This window comes from Maylandia zebra, linkage group LG7 (genome assembly GCF_041146795.1).
Source record: "Maylandia zebra isolate NMK-2024a linkage group LG7, Mzebra_GT3a, whole genome shotgun sequence".
Taxonomy (NCBI): domain Eukaryota; kingdom Metazoa; phylum Chordata; class Actinopteri; order Cichliformes; family Cichlidae; genus Maylandia; species Maylandia zebra.
The window spans coordinates 12,752,464-12,774,770 of NC_135173.1; the positions used below are offsets into that span (position 1 = coordinate 12,752,464).

The 22,307-nt window shown below is 39.4% G+C and overlaps 1 protein-coding gene across 3 annotated transcripts in view; it reads right to left on the reverse strand.

Annotated features, from left to right (window-relative positions):
• slco3a1a (solute carrier organic anion transporter family member 3A1a) overlaps window positions 1-12,408 on the reverse strand; it is a 41,833-nt gene extending 29,425 nt beyond the window's left edge. Inside the window, exons 1-4 of one of the 3 annotated variants that reach the window (XM_076885779.1) lie at window positions 11,501-12,408; window positions 10,731-10,839; window positions 7,362-7,545; window positions 1,827-2,283 (exon numbers count right to left, since the gene is read on the reverse strand). In XM_076885779.1, coding sequence (XP_076741894.1) covers window positions 1,827-2,283; window positions 7,362-7,520 — 616 coding nt within the window. In that variant the 5' untranslated portion in view covers window positions 7,521-7,545; window positions 10,731-10,839; window positions 11,501-12,408. Of the gene's footprint in view, window positions 1-1,826; window positions 2,284-7,361; window positions 7,546-8,622; window positions 8,710-10,730; window positions 11,400-11,500 lie in introns of those variants that run through there. The other 2 variants (XM_004553206.6, XM_023152475.3) reach the window with 2 other exon arrangements.
• Between the last annotated feature and the right edge of the window lie 9,899 nt (window positions 12,409-22,307).

The following is a 22,307-nucleotide window of genomic DNA, read 5'->3' on the forward strand; positions in this document are numbered from 1 at the left end:
TCCAGCTTAGAAGAAGCTGGAAGCTGAACTGCTGAACCATTTTTTCATTAATTATTTCACAAAGTGATGGATCCTTGCCATCTTTACTTCTCTACTTTGTTTTTGCTTGTTGTAAATTACTTGTGTCATTAGTTTTGATCTATTAAACCAAGTGTTTTGATTATTATGTATGTATATGTGTCAATAAAAGAAACTAAAGAATCTCTTGTTTCTATTATTGCCAATTTAAGGTATAGTGTGTATTCTGCTTTTATTCATTTTCTACACAGATGATCTTTACTGGTGTGTAGGGAGCTAAAGTGAACTATGAAACTGAAGCTCAAGACATTGGCCACAGAACCTGTTTAAAATTAATTAATGTGCAGTAAATAACCAAACACAGTGGAAGAACAACAAAGACTTATGAAACACAACTTGGTGTGTTTCTCAACATTGTTATTGCTGAAGTAAACTGAATGAATAATCCAAAAATGTAACAAAATATGAAAGGAAATTCAGACAATATACACCATTCATGGAGCTGGGGGCACATGACAAGCCTGCAGCAGAAGGATTAGGACGATCAGCTGAGCACGACTCAATAACACATTGTTCCTCGCTGCTCACCGCTTGTTTTTCCTCCAGCTCTCCTAGCAGCTTATCAGAGGAAGGCAGGACCAAATCTCTCCCCCCCTGTGCCTACCAAACTTCAATCACTCACAGTCCACTTCCCACTATAAACCGATTACAAGCATCGACACTGTGTTGCGAAAATGTTAAAGCCTTTTGTGATACTCTGAGCTCTGTTTGAAATCATAGAGCTCCTGACAATGTGCTTTTTTAAAAAAAACAACAACAAAAAAAACACGTTGAAATAAACACAATGACTGGCAATCAAGAACATCAGCTTTGGCCATGAGATTACAAAGCACACTGCTGGCTTTGTCCACAGGTCACATCTGTATTGGAGTGACACACAGCACGCTGCTGTGCAAATGTATCAGGAAGGGTGTGTACCAGCCTGAACTCATCCTACATTCAGGCTCTCATTGTCTCTGCTGCACACTGGTAACAAACATTGCCTGCTATTCAGACACATCTCATGCACTCTATCAAAGGTTGATGTTTCAATCTGGATAACAAATTACAGGCCCAGTCAAAACATAGAGACAGACTGATTGGGATTTTTGCCTGTGGTTTACATGTAAAGGGAAAGATTAATCATGCATAACTGTAAGTCAATGAAACCTTTTTTTTTTAAATGAATACACTGAAAAACTTATTTTCAATTCTGTATGGTGTGTGTGTGTGTGTGTATGTATATCTATATCTATATATATAGATATATATATATATCTATATATATCTATCAAGAACCTTACTAGTCAAATTTACAAATTGTAAGGCCTCAGATTTAGTTGCTCTCTAATCTCTAAACAGCTACTGTGAATTCACACTTTTGCACAGAAAGCACTCTGAATTCACCTTAAACCTAGCCACATCAGCAGCATCCTGGATTTGAGAGAGGAGCGCAAACACAGCAGACCGACACATTTCACCCATTTCTGGCCTCTTTACCACTTAAACCACTGCAATGGAGATTAAACAGCTCCAAGATGTGCTCACCTGGCACTCACATGAACAGGCCTGCGCTGGGAACAAAGGGAGATGGTGTGCAGCAGAAGTGCACATGCATAATATGTTGACTTAAGCTATGTAAACATTAGACCTGATGGCGATGAACAAACACACAAGGTTTCATTTCCTCGGGAAATCAATGTGTTGCTCAAAAAGAGCAAAACGTTTCTTCCTTTGATGACACCCTAAGAATTTTTAATATGGCTCACCTATATAGAGTGAGGAGTCTTTCTTCTTTACGTGATCATCGATATAGGAGACCCCCAGGGGCTGCACTGGCGTGGCTCCAATCCCCAGCAGGACCTGGGCTCCGATCAGCAGCAGGTACATCATGTTGGTGTTGGCCTTGTTGTCACATACATTTTTCTCCGCTTGCTGAGCCTCTGAACTGCTACTATTGGAGCAAAAATCCCGACCCTCATTAGTCCTCCACACTTCCCCTATCTCATACTGATTTGTTAGAAACTCGGGTAAAGCTGAGAGCAGAGCGCCGAGTGCCATGACGATGCCACCGCAGCCGATCAGACGGGGCCGGTGTGCTTTAGCCCCAAAATAGCTGACAAACAGGATAAGTGCCAGGTTGCCTATCTCAAAGCTGCTGGCTATCACTCCGACGTCAGCACTCTGTAGGTTGAACCGCCGCTCCAGGGTGGTCAGCACACTCACCTAAAAACAAGAGGACAAAAAAAAGGAACAAATAAGTAAAATGTGGGGCCATGCGAATAATGTGGAATGAAGAAAAAAAAAATGTCGAATACATATCTGGATTTTAAAACAAGAGCCATTGAGGAAGCATGATTATTCAAACATAAAAACACACATTAACTATTAGTGGATCTAAATAGGGCCTGTGCTTGATTCTTTCAAGCACTGCTATAAATCACGTGTTTCCATCATCATCAGTCACATTGCTTTAAAGTGTGCCTTTCTACTGGAACATCCTGAATAACGAGCTGTTCAGATGTTCCACGCCGTGGCTCCTCCCAGGCAACAGGCCTCTGTTTCTGATTAGCTGGGCACAGCAACATTTACTTTCATTGCTTCTCTTGTTCACCAGCTGTCATCCAGAGCAAGAGTTAGAGCTTACCAGTAACTTCTAAACAAAGCAAACACAACAGAAAGGTTGTATAGGATAGTTTTTTGGCAACCCTGTTTGTCAGATACGATTCAGAGGTCAGGGAATAAATACTGTGAGGCCACATTTATAGTCAGGATATACAGAGACGGACAATTAACACTTTAAATTTAGTTAGACATGTGCATGCCATGATTTCTCAGTAAAGACGGATCTGTGGGAAGAGTCTCTCTGAGCAATGTGAACCACAGTGGCACATTTTAGAGAGTATAAAATGCTATTTATATATTTGGCTCAAACTGTCCTTTAAAGGGCACAACTACTTCCCTTTTCCCAACTGCCACTATGAAGGAGTTTTGATTGAGCTACTAAAAAAAAGAAAGAAAAGATCCTACTAACACAAACATCCCCTGAAAAGAGGGCCCCACCAGTCAACTTGTGGTTTCTGCTGCTGGAGCATTTTACACATTTCTTTTCCAATTATGGTGATTTAATGTACACAGTTGATTTAGGTTTATAAGCAGTTTTAATGCAGACATAATCTTTGTGGCTCCAAGAGGCTCTGTGCTTAAGGCTTAAATGTGGAAAACTGCTCTTTTCGTCCGTCATGCAAACACACTTGAATGTTTCCTTACCTTGATGCTGTACATTTTAAGTGTTTGGTTTGCAGGAGGAATCACAGTGAAGCATCAGCTTTATATTTTTAAACAGTAGAACATAGAATATATTTTCAGCTTTTCTTGTATTTAGTACCTTCACTTCCTCCACAGCTGTCCTTTCAGTGACAGCTCAACACACTGTGTTCTCCTGAAATTGAACTGCAATCTGTATCTGTGGGTTTACTGGGTGCATTATCTTTACTTTATTTACCTGTGCACAATACTTACTACACAACAGGTGCGTAGACTGTCACTTCCAACAAAAAAAAACAATGCTATACAGTCTATCTGTTTTGCCATTTGGGTTTAAAATAAGCTGTCTTCTGTGACTTTTAGAAGTTAGATGTGACAGCAGGTCATTTTTGCACTTCTCTGAACACAACTGCAGTGACTCTTTCACTACTTATCAAAGTGCGGAGAAGATGATTGTTGGGAGCGGCTCATGCCGGAGTCCTTCAGTGAAGTTTGTTGGATTGAAAACTTCAGAATGAGTCATGACGTTTCTGCCCCTTAGGTGGCTCTTTCTCGGGAATGCAAACACACTAGATGGGCTGCATTTATGCCTGGCTGGCTCTGCCCAGCTGGGATCTAAGCTCAATCCTGTTTTACCCAGCTGTTAGAAACAATAGTGAGCCCCAACAACCTGTTAACATAACAGCTGCAGCTCTACGCAGACATTAACATTGAAACAGAGGGAATAAAGCCACCACATCATCTCATCCCATTATCGAGAGCCTGCAGTCAGCACCTGTGACTGACAGTTTGAGCAGTGGAAACCCTCTGGATGAGTCATACTCTGGTCTGCAGGTTCAACACGTTTCTGACTTCAACAACCAGCTTTCCATCACGGTTTTTTTACTTACAAGCATAAAATACACAGGAAAAACTGAGAGGAATGCTTAATGGTCAGTGGTCAAAGCCACATTTTCTCCACATCACAACTCAGACTGTGGAAATGTTTAATCTGTCTCACAGCAACAAAACAAACCTCGTCATGCTGACAACCCATCAAATATGAGAAGAGCAAACCTTATGTGAGCATGAGGAGACAATTTTTCTCAGGATGTACTGACCAGGCATTTAATTATCAACATGCAGAAGAAAGCTGCTCACTGCTGACAGTCACTTCTGCACATTGAGGTTCAGCATTGATGTAAATGTGCAGAAATGGTGCTATTTGTGATGGAAGAGCAACTGTTTATAACTAAGCTTCTGCTATTAGAATGGAATCCACTCTGTTTTATGAGGTGTGGCTTACAGCAGGTTGAAGGTTATCTAAAGGTATTTGAACAGGGCTGCATAGGTTATTTTTAAAGAGCTCTGTTAGTGGCATCCAAAAGAAGCTGCCTCCACAGTTTAGGACATGGGCAAAGAGATGAACTTTTAGTTAGTACTTTCTCTTTTTAAATAACTTGTATAGCATAGTTTGAACACTTCTTTAGAAATGTACTGCAGTTTTCAAAACAACATTTTACACTTTCACAGAATCTGATATCTGACAGGTGTGTTAATGGTTATACTCGTGTTCCAATCAACAAAAATGGCTGAAGTAAACCAAAAAATGTCTGGTAAGTTACTAAACAAATCAGATCCCACCTAAAACCTTATGTTAAAACATTATAGGTATTATATAATACATTATATAAGTACTGAGATTTCAAAAGGACAGCCACGTTTGGGCTTCCTCCGTGTTTGAACACACTTGGTGTGACAGGCCTGCAGCGCCAAGACAAACACTGTTGAGGTTCAGTTGTTGCACTTTGTAGCTCAAAGCTTTCAAGTGTCAGATTTGGTGGTTTTGTGAGAAGTGATAACATAAGCAATAGATTTTGAACTCTTGGGCCCTACATACAAAAACTGACCAATGCTTTCTATTTATAGATTTACATATAACACCACACCCTAAATTTAAAATTTTAATCAGGCATCACTATTTAATGGATGTTTGAATATATTCATCATGCATGTGATCTATTGATATCAAAAGGCAGCAACAAAATACCTTTTTAACCACGGCAAAATAGAGCAGCTTAAATGGCCATACTTCAGATGAGTTGCTGTTTGTTTACCTATTGAAAGCCCATATCCTGAGTGCACATACATTATGTTAAAAAGCTTTGGCATGATTGTAAGCCAGGACTTTAGTTTCCTGTAATACTGTGATTCAAACTCTATGTCCACCAAACTGAAATGATTAGTCAATTAATCCAGTGAATCAAAAAATTTAATTCATTTTTCAGCTATTTTAGCAATTAATAAATCAGTTCTGTCATTTTACCAAGCAGAAGGAATGGAAATATTCTGGTTTTAGCCTTTTATATGTCTTTATAATATCTCATCATAAACTGAATATCTTTGGGTCTGTACTATTAGTCTAGTATTGTAACATACCTAGTAATGACAGGAAAAGAAAAGAAAAAAGTTATAGCCCTAATGTGCATTAGACCATTGAACTCGACTGCCTAGAACAATCTTTCATTATTTGCTTCAGACTCAAAGCCGTTAATTCCCTCTGTTCACTTGCACAACTAAAAAGAACAGGCCTAATAAATCACGGACTGCAGACGTACATGTGTGCTCTCATGTGTTTTTGCAGGTTAACCGTTCCCCTGTAGTCAAGCTGCTAAATCAGGAGGCACAGCGTGCTGTTACTGTAAGTGTCTTGTGCTGTAAGCAGCTCACAGAAATCAGAGGGGGTCGTGATAGTTAAATTTTGCCCCTTTGCTGCCAGTAAACACTCCTAAGCACCTTCATCCAATCAGACACCGCATTAGCTCATACAGGTCGACACCAGCTCATTAGACTGTCACTAAGCCAGGTACCTCAGTCCTGGCTGAGTAAATGATATTCCATGTAAATCAGCTCGGTGGGTTTTACAAACAAAAACAGGCCCAAAAGCTTGGCACTAAGTGAATGATTCCAAACCTCACCTGCAGGTCTATCTTTCCTTTCCTGTTTAAACAGGTGTCCAGTGCCAATAAACTACAAAAAAAACTGCAAATGCCTGTTTAATCTGAAATAAACAGTGAAGAAAAAGACCCCCCTCCTCCCCGTAAGCGACTCCCGAGTGGCACCACTGTGCTCTGTTGTTGCTGGGCCACAGGATGCTTGATGCTCAGCAGGTTCAGTAAGAGTTAAGATAAGATGTTCCACTCCAAATATGGACAAGATATTTAGGGTTTTACTCTAATAATTGAACAAGCAAGCTGAGAAATCAGTGTGATTCTTGGAGAATAAACACTGCTAATATTGAAACTAAATGTTCAGAGTGGTTCGCCCGAGGTTGTGAAAGATCCTCTGGGACCCTTTGAGGAAAAATTTGAAGCACTTCAGGGAGCTTTGTTTAACAAAATCTATATTAGGCATTCCTGTGTTCAAATTTTACTGTAACACTCCATCATCATCATCATCATCATCATCATCATCATCATCATCACCAAGACACATTTCAAAGATTCATCAGAAGAAAGCAGGTGTTAATTATGTTATTTCTCATACTAACAGTTTATTTGTATGAGTAATAGTAAATGTGAAAGCTTAAGTAATGGAGGGGAAATTTTTGACCTTGAATGTCATTTGGGGTCAAAGCAGCCAAATTCTGACATCCTAAATATGTTTAGGCTATTATTACTAAAGCTAACCAGAGTTTTAAAGTCACCCTCTGGTAAATGGATGGTAAATGATGATTTAGTTTGAGTTGTGACACATTAGAGATAAATTAGACATGAGTGAAAAGTAGCTATAGAGGTTTTCCTCACAATAAAAACACAAGCAAAAGAGTGGTAAAGGGCATACTATCCTAAAGGGCAGACTTTACTGAGAAGAAGGCAGGTTTCTGTCCTGACACTGTTCTGCTGCATTAGTCAAAAGCATGCAGAGCAGGAAAAGCCCCAAATGCAATAGCCTAGTCCCAGTAAACACAGATCTGAGCAGCCCCCACTGCAGTGGGGTCTCAGTTCACACTGCAGGCACTCCGAGTCCTGCGTGAGCTCGGGTTGTGTTGTACTCACCAGGTATGCTCCGACGGTGCCCTGTGCCAACATCAGGGCGCATTCCGATATTAAGAATATCTTGATATTTGAGAAGCACGAGGAGTTTTTGCGGGGACCGTCTGCTTCCAGCATGTCCCCGCCGCTCCGGTCCGGGTCCCTTTGCTTCTTCACCTGCATCCTCTCCTACGTTAGCCTCACAGAACTACGAGAAATCGAAACACACAGCAGGGTGACCAAAGGCACACACTGGCAGGTACAGTGTTTCGCTTTTCGCTTCCCCTGGAGGCTACATTCGGGGTGCTCCTTGGCGCCGTTCCTCTCGATTCAACAAACTGTACTCTTTCATCTGACAAGCTACCAAACACACATCCAAACTCCGCGGGGCTCCGTCGCTCGTCTGCGTCTAAACATTGCCTCCTTGTCGACGCGCAGAAACATGTGAACTCCCTGAAGGTGTTAGCAAAGGCACAAGTGAGACGCGGACACGTAGATTCCTGTCAGATCGCATGTTTCCGCCGCGGACTTCAGTGGTTTTTCGCGGCGGCTCTGGATTTTGCTCACCAGGTTCTTATTTTTCTGCTAAACTCCGGCCGTGCCGGTCTGTCATTATCCCTAACTCACACAGAGCTTGCCCTGCCTCCGCGCTCCCACCTCCCTGTACTACTCTCCTCCTCTGCGAGCACAAGTGCGGCCCTAGAGGCGCTGCAGAGAAGCGTCGACTCCGCTCAATTTACATCTACTACAGTAGTCCTGTGGGGCCTCGTGCTTGTACTGTCCACACGTGTTTAAGAAACACTTAACTATAACAAATTGCCATCTTCTCACACCATAAACTCTTATGTGGTTTTTGCTGGTTTGAGGCTAGCTGCTAAACCGATTCGTTTGTCAACTACAGTTTTAAGTAATTTACCTAAGAAAAATGCAAATGAAGTGAAGAATACAATATGGTTGACACGCCATACTTTATACTAGTACTATTAAAATATAGAAATAGAATATAAAGACAAAAAACGGACCAGGACTTTAACAGGCTTCAGAGTTAAGCATTTTAGCTACCGCCATCTCGTGCCCTTTTTCTAAACCAGCAGTTGTAGAAGCTGTAAGCTAACTTAGCTGGCTAGCTAAACTGAGTAGCAAGAATCGCTAATTTACTTCAGTAATACAGTTCTAACTTTCGATCATGTAAAACAGGCTACAAATTATATACATGTTGGACAAACCTGGCAGCCAACTTCTTAGACTGTCTTTTAGTATAAGAGAAGACAGAAATGAAACCCACCTGTCTCTAACCTACACTTGTAATAGGTCAGTTATTTTAAAACAAATATCCTTACAGTTGCCACAAACAAATAATTAGCTAAAGTGAGCAGACAGTAAGAAGGGATTACCAAAGTGCTAGCAGGGGCTCCATAGTGGGCCACAAAGGTACTGCAGGTGGTCCAAAGTAATAATAATGTACAGTTACATATTTATATAAATACATTTATTCATATAAAAAAAGATAAAACTGGCAATATAAGGGGGTTAGCTTGTGCTATTAATCAATACTCTGACCTAAATGTACAACACATGTATTGACTTTTGTGTCTAATTTGCAGGTGGCTCACATATTGGGCTTATAACTTAACACAAAAAATTCAAGGAAATATACCAATTTCTCTTGTATTTTAATTAGAGTGAAAATGTAAGATTGAGATTTTCTGGTTTTTAAGTGTGCCACAGCACTGGTGAGTTTGGGAATAGCTGTTCCATTTTAAATTTGGGGATTAATATACTTTAAGAGCCTTCCTCTAGTGGCCATGTGAGGAACTGTAGTTTTATGACACACTTCCTACATGTTTGTAGTGCTTATGGGAAGCTAGCGTTCATCTGTTTGCTTTTTTATCTAACTCAAAGTGACAGCAGCCTCAAGAATTGCCATTTAAATAGTTATCCAATCATTAAAATAGTTGTAAGAAGTTGCATGAATAATAAAACTAAAAATCATCTTGTAATGACATCACAGCAAGTGTGACACTAAATCCATTTCTAAAATGAAAGACAAAGATACAACTTATTGAGAATTTACAAATACATTATAAATTAAGAAAATTGCTGGACATGCGTGTATAGCCTATACAGCATCAGTGCTATGGACAGGCTATAAATGTATGCATATATGGTTTAAAATAGCAAAGTCAAATTTATATCTTGTGAATCGGAATCAATTAGCATATGCTCTGCTACCAACCCTGAGCTTACATTTTCAAATTTGACTTTATTCTAAAGTTCTGTGATCCATCTTCTTCTGCGTAACCAACTCAGGGTTGTGGGTTGGCTGGAACAAGCTGTCAAAGGAGTGAGAGGTGATGGTACATCCTGGACAGGTCACATATATATATATATAAACTCCACACAGAAAGACCCAGATTGGATTTAAACTCATAACCTTCACCCAAGTGATAGTGCTAACCACCACACCACTGTGACTCTGTGAACTTCCATGTTACACCAAGGAAAAAAAATTCCACTGAAACACAAAGAGGTATTCAAACACTACTTCAAATCATCATTTTGGTATTTCTTACTATAGAAGATATCGCCAGGACCACATTTTGGCAAGATGACACACACACACACACACACACACACACACACACACACACACACACACACACACACACACACACACACACACACACACACACACACACAGGCGGATTGTAAGTGCAAAAACAGCACAGGCACGGTGTCGCATGTGGTAATAATCAGCTAAACCTTGCAGTTGCATCACTTTAACACTGCCTTGCTAAAACATATAGCAGGAGTTGTGATGTTTGCACAACCTTTTCCAACCTTTATCACTGGATTACCATGCTCAACATTTCTGGCACGAGGTAATGGAGTGGCTATGATGTAATGTAACCACATAATGTGATAATGATGGTGTGGAAATAAACAGGACGATAAACAAAATATCGCGTAAAGGCTGTCAGGATTTTCTGCACGGGTCTACGCACAGTTTTAGATACAGCAGCAAGAGATGGAAAAGCAGCACATGTAAAGGTCACGGAGATGAGTTGGTAATCGATCAACTGTGAGATGTGGTTGGTTTTTTTTCATTCAGTATGTGTCAGTGTCCTTTTTAATGGCATAAATATGAGGAAATGTCAACAATAATAAATATTTTTAAACCAGTGACAGTGTAAAAAATAAAAAAGCAACATAAAAATGAAGTTGATCTCACATTATTCACAACATTCACCTACAGTTCCACTGGTATGACAAACCCAGAAGACCTGAAACAGACTCTTTCTCACTTCCTTTGGAAAAACGAGGAGCCAAAGCACAATGAAAACAATAAATGATCACTGTGTTTCAGCCACCAGCCCCCTCATTTTCAGAAACCTTTGGCAGGTGTCCAAAGCGAGATGATCATGAATAGTAGACGTTCCCTCACTCTTGACCGGCACACTCCCACACGAAAATGCTTCCCACACTGCTTCCTACGTTCAGCCTGTCGGGAAAAGCAAAACACAGAGCGTGAAGATGACAGTTTTAGTGTCACGTGGTTCAATTATACAAACTGTGGCATAGCCTTTAAGTTCCAACTGAGCAACGATGTGGCAAAACCGAGACATGTATGTAAATATTGAAACGAGCAGTGTAGTGAGAAATGGAAATCTAAGGTACAGCAGAGTGGTTTGCTAGTTTCAAATTGTTCACAGACCCTACACAGCTGAAGCACAACGTGTGTCTGTGACACTTGGGGAGTATCAATGATATTCAGTGACTCCATCATCACCGATGCTTTTCCCAGAAGGCTCCCACCCTCTTTAGCCTGCTGCCGTCTGCCTGCTTTCACCAATGGGGATGCTGATCAGCTTATAAACAAGTGTGCTGGTATTTGTTCATACATAGCTGACAATTTCTGTGACTTTCTTTTTCACTTGTTGATAGGTGCTTTAAGGTACTCAGGACTGATTTGATCTCCAGTCATTTTGAAGGAGGGTGTAGCTACTGTATGCTGCAGGATGTCATCAAGACACTGAACTAAAAGCAGTTATTAAAACAGTAAAATTTTGCATTTCCCCCTCTCCCTCCTCACAATGCTTTAAACACTCTAAAGCGTTTTCACGCAATATCCATAAAATTTTGGTAGAATGAAATCTGTTTACCTTGGTTCAACATCTGAAACACAGAAGAAGTAGTCCGCTTCAGAACTGATTCAGTGCTGGAAATGTTTAAATTAGCCAAGGACAGAGAGTGCAGGACACATATCACCAACTGGCTCAACATAGCCGCAATTTGACCTCATACAGACTTCTACGGAGCCAACAAGTTAGCAAACACTGTGAGACATTTGCTTTTTCACTGCTCTGCAGTGGGCTGCAGTGCATTTATGAAAAATTTGAGTTCCTTTTAGGGATATGTTACAATTATAAAACATGCCATTTGTGTATTATATGAAGAGAAGATATATTAAAAAGCTCATGTTTCATACCATTCTGATGAATCAGTCTGAGCAATAGCAAAAGTGAAGGAGGAAACAGGAAGAAGGAGAGGGGGATTTTTGACCTTAAATTACATTTCGTGCCAAAATCAGCAAACCACCATGATACTACAATCAGGATTCAGTCGTCTGAACCGTCGGTGATGTTCTGCATTGGTCAAAAGCAAAGCAGGCAAAGAAAACAAATCTACTTCTTAAATTCAATGTTGTTTTTCACTGAAGATTATAGAGCTTTAGGTATTTTAGTGAGATAAGAGAGTCTTGCAGTGTTTCTTTTGAAACAAATAAGATGGAAATTAAGATAAGAACAGATGCTACATCCATGGACAAATCTGCCAGAGAGAAAACATGTTTATACAGTTTATTTTAGTATTTTAAATACATTACATCAGTCTGTACTTTGTGATTCACATTAGTTTTAACAAGAGCCATTTGTAAAGCAGATATGTGTGTGGTTCTGTTGAGTTCTTTCCTGCTCTGTGCGTGTGTGTGTGCACCACTGTTTACATACAGTAGACGTGCAGAGACATGAGTCAGGTAACCAGCAGAGGGTGGAGACAGCTTGGTCCGGTGCCAGGAATGTATGAATGGAGAAGTCTGCAGAGTATTGTTCTGCCTTCTGAAACAGCTGCTATTTATAGGATTTGGAAAAGGGTGGACTGCGGGAAAAAAGCCCAGCCCATTTGGGAGACAGTGGGGAAAACTGAAGGAGTCTGAGGAATGACTGGGAGTACAAACAGTCGTGTACTTTAACTTTTCCTGTTTAAATTTCAAAGGAAAGCATGCTGGCCAAAGAAAAGCTACATGTGTTTTTTTTAGTCATTTAAAGTCAAAATCTATCTTTTTCTGTCATCATTATCTTTATGTCATGTAGAAAGCTTACTTTAACTCCCGGATATTTAATTACAGCACACTTCTAGATCTCTATGTTACTATAGCAGAAGCTACAGTAGCCTCTACTATAGTGATTCGCAATTAAAATTACAATTAGACAAGCAGTAACACTTTAGATGTTGAAACTTTAAACATCAATTGAACAACCAGTGAAAAAACAGTGTTTTTTTAGTTCTCAGAACCTTTTTGATCAGCTCATATCGGCCCTTGGTGCAGCTTTCTGACACAAGCTCTTTTAGCTGATGCCTCTTTAATGGCACCCTCCCTTTAATATATCTTTCCTGTGATTGGCTGTTATTCACAGACAGAACTTCGAGGCTTTTCTGTTCACAGAGACTAACATGACCATATTAGGGAGATCCCCTCTTACTGACATCATACAGAGCCATGAAGAGAAAAAAGAATTTGAATATCAAATGTTTTGAGATTTTTGGCTCTGAATGAATATTTTTGCATTGGCCCCATGGCTTTAAACTTAAAACTTTAATATGAGCATCCACATTACATATGATATATAATAACAAGGAAAAGCACAACTGGCCCAGTTAGGCTTGAACACTAATACTGTGGTTGTAGTAGAAGCTACTACAGTGGAGACTCTAATCTAATCTTTTCTGTGTAAATATTTCCTTTATGAACTATATTTCTTACACAGGGCCAATGTGGAGAAAGCTATAAAACATTACTCTCACACACCAGCAGTGTCTCTGACTTTTCACGGCTCACCTCACTTTGAGTCCCGCAGAGGGTTTCACCTCTGGTAAAGGGCTCGGGGCAGTTTTTCCTTCCCCGTCTGCTACCTGCAGCTGTCAGTTTTTGTGTCCTTGTTGCAACTGAAACATCAAACACAAATTTAGGCAGGGTCCACAATTTGAACACCTGCAGCTCTCTCTCTCTCTATATATATATTCAGCTCAGTGCTGATCTTAGAGTTATGCAATAGTTTGCACAGAACACAGAACCAATCATTTTACAGTCTTCATTTCATTAGGCCTCAGCAATCGTCCACAAAATCTCTTCATCCTTCTCTTACGCCACTGTGGCTATGGAAACAGCTCCTGGAGGATATGGGCAGCAGGCTCCGCGCAGAGGGACTTTATTTTTATGTTGTGAACTTATCACCAGATTAATTGGAAATGTGATGTGACTCGCTGCAAAAACCCAGTGGTCATTTTGGGCACCCGCTAATGCCAAATTGGCTTTATAAAGACTGTATTTATTTTTTATAAATATTTTTGTCTCATAAGAATCCTTTTATAGCTTTAATATTTAGTTAAGTAAACTGTATAAAACAGTTTTCATCTAACTGACTGATGTGGAGTTGGTCTAATAAGATAAGAAAAGATAAGATAAGAAATGACCGTGTACAATAGTACAACGAAATTGAAAACTGTCCCACGTCAGCACTAAGTACAATTAAACACAACAAAACACAACACAACAACACACAGCAGATGTTAAAGTGGGTTTTTTTTAAAGTCCAAAAAAGGTATGAGCAAAAAAGACTTGACTTAATAAATAAATAAAAGAATGAGTGAATGTTTACTGCACATTATTATTGCCCCCCAAAAATGTCCAGGGAGGTAACCAATGAGATCAGCTAATGCAGGGATGTCGAACTCTTTTTAAATCACAGGCCACATATGGTCCACTTTGATCTTACCCACTAAACAGTGGACGTCAGACAGATGTGCAGATCATGTTTTTATATATATACCAATTCTGGACATCTGTGTGACATCTGAATTTGGTCGACAATTTGGATGTCCAACCATCACCCAACCTGGACGTCAGTATGATGTTCAACATTTGAACTTTGGACTGGGTAATTTTCTTGAACATCATGTGGATGTCTATGGCAGGCGCAGGAAACTTACATGATTAAGAAATGTAATTTTTTTTATTTACAAATTTCAACATTGTTATCAACATGATACGTATAAATGTGGATTATTTTTAAACAAACACAATTTATTATGTATTAGCCTATTGTTTTATTCAGTAGGCTATTACATGTTTGTGATCGGTAACAGAAGTTGCAACCGACAGTATGTGCAAGTGTGTGTGTATGAACTGGACATACTTTGCAAACTGCCTGTCAACAACCACAGTTGGACTATAAATAGCCCGTACACAGAGGTCCTATGAATGTCAACACTAGAAGTACAGTATAGTAGATGTAAAAATTTTTTTTAAAAAGACATCAAAACAAAAGTTGTTGCGGACCAAAATTGCACCTCCAAAAAATGACTTAAAAAGACGTCACTACAACGTCACTTTGTGCATGGGGCAGACCAGTGAAACTCCAGTTTCTGTCAGTGTAAAAAGTTGAACTATGTATTGAGATATCTTAATATGACACAAATAAGAGCAATTTAAACATTATGTGTCAGTTTTTCTACATGGTAAAGAACTACTGCTGTAGTAAATGTAAAAAATCATTCTTCTCATCATCATTTGAGCGATGATTGTAAGAATGTTTGTAAAATTACAGAAACCTATAATCCAATTACACAGCAAAATCTCCAGTGTTAAATTAACACTGGAGAGTGTCTATATGGGTCCACACCTCTGAGTGTTAAATACAACACCGTTGAGTGTTAAATTAACACTTTTGACAGTGTTATATGTTTAAAAGTAACCTAGTCAGTTTTGAAGATTAACAATGGCTAACACTGAGCAGTGCTGATTTTCTAACACTGGAATATTTCTAACATTTTGAGTTATTTTCCAGTGTTAGACAATGTTACATGTTGTAAATATTTCTTAACAAAATGCAGTAGTTTATGATATTCTGTGATCACTAGATGTTTTATATTATTAAACAATACGATATATTTAATTAAGATATATGAATGACAATGCAAGTTTAGCAGTTCAAAAAATTCTACATAGGAACAAGTTATTTAGATGTATCACCACTTTGCCAGGGTCTGGAAGAAGACCCAAATTGCCAACCTCATAGGAAATTACTTAGAATATTCAGGAACAACCAAGGAACCACTCAGGCTCAAGCCTGCCATGAACTGGAAACTGCTGGAACACCACAGTGTCACTGTCCACAGTGAAGTGAGTTTCACGTCATCGTGAATCGAGAGGGTGCTGACTAAGACCGAGGAGCCTGCTCCAAAACTGACACCTTTTTGCTTGACTGAAATTTGCAGCTGTCCACATGGACAAGCAAAATGCCTTCTTGAGAAGAATTTTGTGGTCAGATGAGAAAAAGATTGAGGTATTTGGCATGACAAGAGGTACGTTTGGAAGAGTAAAGGTGAGGCTTTCAAGTCTTAAGAATACTGTATCAACTGTTAAGCGTGGTGGTGGTGGCATCATGTTCTGGGGCTGTTTTGCTTCAAGTAGTACTGCTACAGAGTGGTCAGAAATCCAACCAGAATTATACCAGAAGGTTTGTGATGACTACCAAATGCTTCTGGTTGAGGTGCAACTTACTAAGGGACATTTAACCAAACATTAACAGGGGTGTATCTATACTTGTATGAGTACCTGTATGTATACTTTTGACCCTGTGTGGGATAAAGAAAATCTAAAACAAATTCAAACGTGTTCATCCAGTTCTTTAAAAAAACAGTCCAAAATTACCATGACATGATGTGTGCATAAACCTTTTGCCAGAAGAACTGCTGTAGGTAACATTATGACACAGGCAACTTTTTCCCCTTATATTTGCATTTTACACCCATCATACACTTATCAACTTATCATTCCTTATCTTTTTAAGCTGACTTCTCAGAATAAAGCTGTAACTATCTTTACTAGTGCTACCATTGTTGCAGCTTGAACCGGTTGGTTGTTGTAGCATGTACAGGTTTCTTATTTCAACAACATTAGATTGGTGGATATTCTCGCCGAAGTTCATTGCATGTTCTTCTTCTTTGAGTGTGGAACGTTTTCAACGTGACATCCTGAGACTCTGGGTGCCGATCAATGCTGCTGAGCTTAAATTTCACTTGGAGGGAGCTGCCTCTGCAGAGGATGTGCTCACTTAAAACGTGCATGGCTGAAGGAATGTTTTCGCTGGAGAACCCCCAACATGTTTCCCGTGGTGTCAAATCACCCTGCCCGCATTCATACTACTCAGTGACTTCAGTGTTTGTTTTTTTTAATGTTTAATCGTGTGCCAAGCACCATAACAAAGACACAAATTTAAAACTCAACTTTAGCTGCTGGAACGCAGCTATGTAAGCCAGTGACGTATGCTTAACTGTTAAATATGTGACTATAGTTCTCTCAACATTGATCCCTAAATTCTTACGACACAGATAAGATGAGAAAGAGAGTGAGACCCAAATGGTGCAGCAATATCTAATGTCATAATCTGTGAGTAAGGACAAATGAAGTTTAATCACTAACTCAATTTTACCCCCTTTTAGACTTTAGCAGAGATCTTAAGGGTGTATAAAAACTGCATGAAAGTAAGGAAAGCCAAATGGCATTCAGTAGGGAGTTGATGAAATGTCACCAGGCACTTATTGTGATTGTGTCCATTCTAAATATAGCTTCCTGCTGTCTGTTCTATATTTCAAACTGTTTCGTGCTGCTGCACTGATCTCTATTTTTACACCAATATCAAAAGAGAGGGCAGCGTGTGATTTTAAAATAGCGTAATATTATCTGTGCCACTGGGGAGAGGGTTTCAAGCATGACACACATAAAGCAACATGGTCTGGTTTCCTTTCCATGGTAAAGTCAAGCCAGTGGCTATATTTGCTTATTTACAAACGCAAAATGGCCTTTGATAAGCTTGCTGTTTTCCTGACTTTGTGCCAAATTGTTGTTTCTGAACGCAATCCACATCAGCCAAATGTTGCATTCTCATATTTGATGATATCTTTGAACAATAGCTAAGGATTCTTCAAGGGAGAATTCCAGGTAATGTGCGACTCACCTCGAATGAATTCACAAGCATACAAAATGTAACTGCTAAAACCAGTCCAGCGAGTTGGATGGTGCACATGAAAAAAGTCACCTAAGGAAAATGACTTTTGAGCCAGCTGAGCATGGGAAAAATGCACTGGAAAGTTTTGAGTTACAAGTGAGGTAAGATGGAAACAATGGCAGGACAGATCGAGGAGATCACAAATGGAAACTTCCGAGAGGACATTTGAGTCAGACTATTTTTTTTTTCTTGCGTTGCCCTTTATTTGCCTGTCAAAACAATATATGCAAACATGAGTTTGCTTCACTCAGACGGCAAGTAAATAGACTGGTTCCTATACAGCGCTTTTCTACTTGAACACTCAAATCAAAACAAAACAAAAGAAAATGCCACAGTTAACAATATTCATAGAAGCTTTTTCATAGAAGCTGTTTTATACACGTAAGTGCTTTCTATCTAATATTCACACTCCAACGAATGCATTGCGGAGCAAGTTTTGGTTTATTATCATGTCTAAGGCTACTTTGGCATTCAGACTGGAGGAGCCAGAGATCAAACCAATCTTTTAACTAGTAGATGACGTGCTCCACCTCCTGAGCTACAGCCACCGACAGCAAGAAAGAGTCAAGGCCCTCTGATCTCATCTTCATATGACCTGGGTGAACTGCATCGAGATGGATATTATCCCAAAGTACTGTTTAAGTGTCGTGGCACTTGAAAGAGCTTACTGCAAGAATTTTTATATACTGTGTAGCTTGTGCTACGACGTTTAGAAAAAACACCTTATGCAACCAGCAGCCACAGGCCTCTGAACCATCTTACCACAATGTGCTGCAGCTGAACTCAAACTCATTTAGTCTGCCCCCATGAGATACTCACTGTATGCAAAGTGCATGTTTGGACTTGGTTTATGTGTTTGGAGACAATCATATTATCTGTTCATATAATTGCAGGTGCTGTTGAGTTTCTTCTTCACAGTTGCTTCATCATCACTTTTCCAGGCCTGATATCACCTTAAATTACACCTCACCCGACAGCAAGGCACTGTTCTGGATATTTTGAAAACCATGCATTATACATCTAATTTCAAATCTGGGTATGATATTTAAATGATGTAGAAAAGCTGTTTAAAAAAAAAAAGAAGTAAGAATGTTTTTTTGATTCCAGTTAGACATGAGAGTTTATGCTATGCCTGTTTATGCCCTGTCCTTATCTTCAACGTCATGCTGCTCTATTGTATCTTAATTGTCCCTTGGGGATTGTTATGATCCAATGTTGTCAGTGTTTTGTTTTATGCGTGACTCCTCCCACCAGAGGATGGCTGTGGGTTTTTCCCCCTTCTCTTTTAGGAGTTGGACACCTGGGCGTGCCTGCCGAGTAGTTGGGTGGAGTCTCTTCCTGTCCTTGGATTGGATAATTGGCTAATCACCTCCAGTATTTAGCTACCAGATGACAGCCACCTGGCTCCCTCTCTACTAGCCTCCACCACCCAACAAATAGCATGAGCTTTTGATTCGGTTTTTTGATAGAGTGTCTGTGCCCAGTGAGTTGCAAGTATAAACGTGTGTGTATGTGTTGGTATCTTAGTTTTGTAAATAGCTGTAAATAGATTTGTAAAGTAGCAACTGAGTATTTTGTTCACCTTGTATATATTGTTCACTGCAGCAGCCTAGTAGGCGTGAGAAGCCATTTTTGTTGATTAAGTTTTCTCCTGTTTTTCATGTAGAAAGTTAGGTAAGTGAATTGTCTTTTGTTTGGTTTTCATTTTGTGTAGGAAAGCATAGGGACCATTAGGGAGTTTTGTTTGTTATTTTTGGCACTGCTCACTGCTGAAGCAAATAAATGGCTGCTTAGCATTTTAGAAGATACTATTGTTTGGGTTCTTGTTTTGTTGGAGCGGGAGTGGGCCAATTTTTTGTTGCGTCTATTACACGTCTAGACAAAGAACGTAACAGGATAAATAAAGTCTTTCTGATTCTATATCCTCTCAGTTGTTACTTCATTAGTTAAATCTTGTTAGTACAGGATGGAGCCATCTTTTGCCAGATCCAACAAGGTGCTGGGAACTTAGAGGTTTTGGTCCAGATTGACAAAATGGCATCACACAGTTGATGGCGTGGCGCCTGGTTTGGTCTTCTGCTGCTGAAGACCATCTGATTCAAGGTTCAACGTGACTAAAGCAGTCTGACCATTCTTCTCCGACCTCTGACATGAGGTATTTTCTCAGAAACAACCAAGTCACACACAGAGTTACTTACATCACCTTTCTCCTCTACTGTGTTTTCAGCTCAAGCATGTCATCTTGAACACACCTACAGGTCTAAACGTCTTGAGCTGCTGTAATATGAGTGATTAGATATTTATGTTAAAAAAAACAAGTGGAAAAGGTGTTTTTATTAGAAACAACAAAAAAAGACATTCAACTCCAAACAAACCATTCAGAGAGTGCTGAACCATATAAATGTTGAACTAAAGAACTTCAGTACTCCCAATTACATGTATTTGTTGAAGATAATTTCTTTGAATTTCAGGAGTGGGACCAAACCTCCATACATGCCCCTTCGTGTTCTATATTTATATACGACACTCCTGTTCATTCTCACTTTTGTGCCTCACCCTCCCTCCACTTTTTCAATTAATTCCCTTGCCCGGCCCAGGAGCCACCGCCAGTCCCCTCTGAGGACTTCCCCAAACTGCAGCCTCAATTTATGTTCAAGCCATCTGCCGTTACCTACTAGAAATGCTGTCGAACCCAAAATGAGGATGTGGTTCCAGATAGTGAATGTATGTATATAAAGTATTTCATATCACAAGACAGCAAGAAAAAACCAAATTCCTTTCAGCACATAAGCTTTCTTCAGATACACATTTGGGTGTAGCCCTTGTAAAATGTCACTAGGACCTTGTTTGTAGCCGATATACACAGATACCCCGAAGATCTTGCTTTATATCTAAAACCTGTGTGTATTTTATTGTAAGATCTAGATAAAATAGGTGTAGATAAATAATAAATGCATTTGAACTAAAACCCTTAATCAGAAACACAGTGAGCACTCCTCCAGTGGAAGAAGTGTATTGGATGAGGATGGAGTGCTGTGAGTGGAAGAACTATACATTTAGTCATGCAAACTTTTAGTCATGTGAATTACCACGTTGCCTGTAATCCCTTTAATTAAAGACTTCTAGTCTTTGTTACGACTGGCAATTATGGAGGAATAGATCCATAAATCCAGTGTCACCACTCTGCACTCACAGGGGAAGTTAAAGCAAAGCATTGTTTAAGATCAGCTACATTATCCACAAAGTTAGATTTGACAGCTGCCCTTATTAGACAGAGTAACGGCACTCTGCAGTACAGCCTTAAGCATGAAAGAACTGAAACAGTTCTGTAGGCTTCACTCAGCACATTTCATTGCTCAGTTTGCAGGGAAGATATTTTAGTCAGTGACATTTTGATTGTCAGCGTTTGGCAAGTGGTGGGCTGATAATTCACATTGGAAAGCTGACTAATTGGGCACCACGTCCAAAAGACTCGCTGTCACTGGAGGCTGGCCAGAGTTAAGATGATTTCATGCAACTGAAGAGATAATTCACTTGCAAATTTCCCTCGGCAAAGAACGAGATATGCGTGCGAGTTCTCTGGCCTCGATAGTAATCCTGGTCGCAAAGCAGATCTTTGCTGTTTTTTCCTCACATTCTTAGTTTTAGTTCAAATTTCTCATTATTTCAATACTTCCTGGTACCCTCAACACAGACATGAAGTCTGATGGCACTGCTGGGGCAGACAGTTTGAGCTCAATCAAGTAAATCTATGCAAATAAAGAGGAATCATGTCGCCCAACCTTCCTGTCTGCAAAAGGTATGCAAACATGCAAGTCATCTGACCGACCTCTGTTCTATGACAAATTTGCAATATAATGTGTATAAATATTAAATGGCAGCCGTTTTTTAATGACAAGTAAAAATATATATACTCCCTAGCCATTTTTACACATATATAGAACTTTAGTAAACAAGAACAAATGTCTGTTTTTATCCTCAGCTAAGTATAAAATTTAAAAATTTTCATTGATGAGGTTTTCATGAGTAAAGCCTTGATTTATTTATTTATTTTTAAAGTTTTCATGAGCATTCATTTGGAGTAGTTTCTGGTCACCTAAATACTGTGTGTCCTCACTGTCCTTAACTAGTATATGTGCGCCAGATTTCATTGACTAATTGTTAACTATGTGTATTTGGTGCTGGACAGTTTCGAAAATTGGATTTAATGGAGTTCTCTAAGAATCGGGCATATATATACAAGATTTACAAAATCTTGTTTCCATCCAAATAGTTTTAGATACTACTTTGTGCTTTTGCAAAATAATGGCTAGAATAGTAGACAATTTACTAAAAAAGTGTGCCTGTAATTGTATAATTTTCTTTGTGTTGAAAATATCCTGTGTCACAAGCTAAGACCAAACATGGAAATGATAGGAGAGGACTTTATGTAAAATTCTGACGAGCTCTCAGGGGCCATTACAAACCACTTACCATATTTATACTATGAAATATTCAAGCAGCACTTTTCCCAGCAAGCACATAACCATTCTTGAAAGTCAAATGCAACCAAACTAAATGCAACATGTGAACATATGGTCGCTTTGCAGTGGGACAGCAGCCTCGAAGATATGCTTTTAGG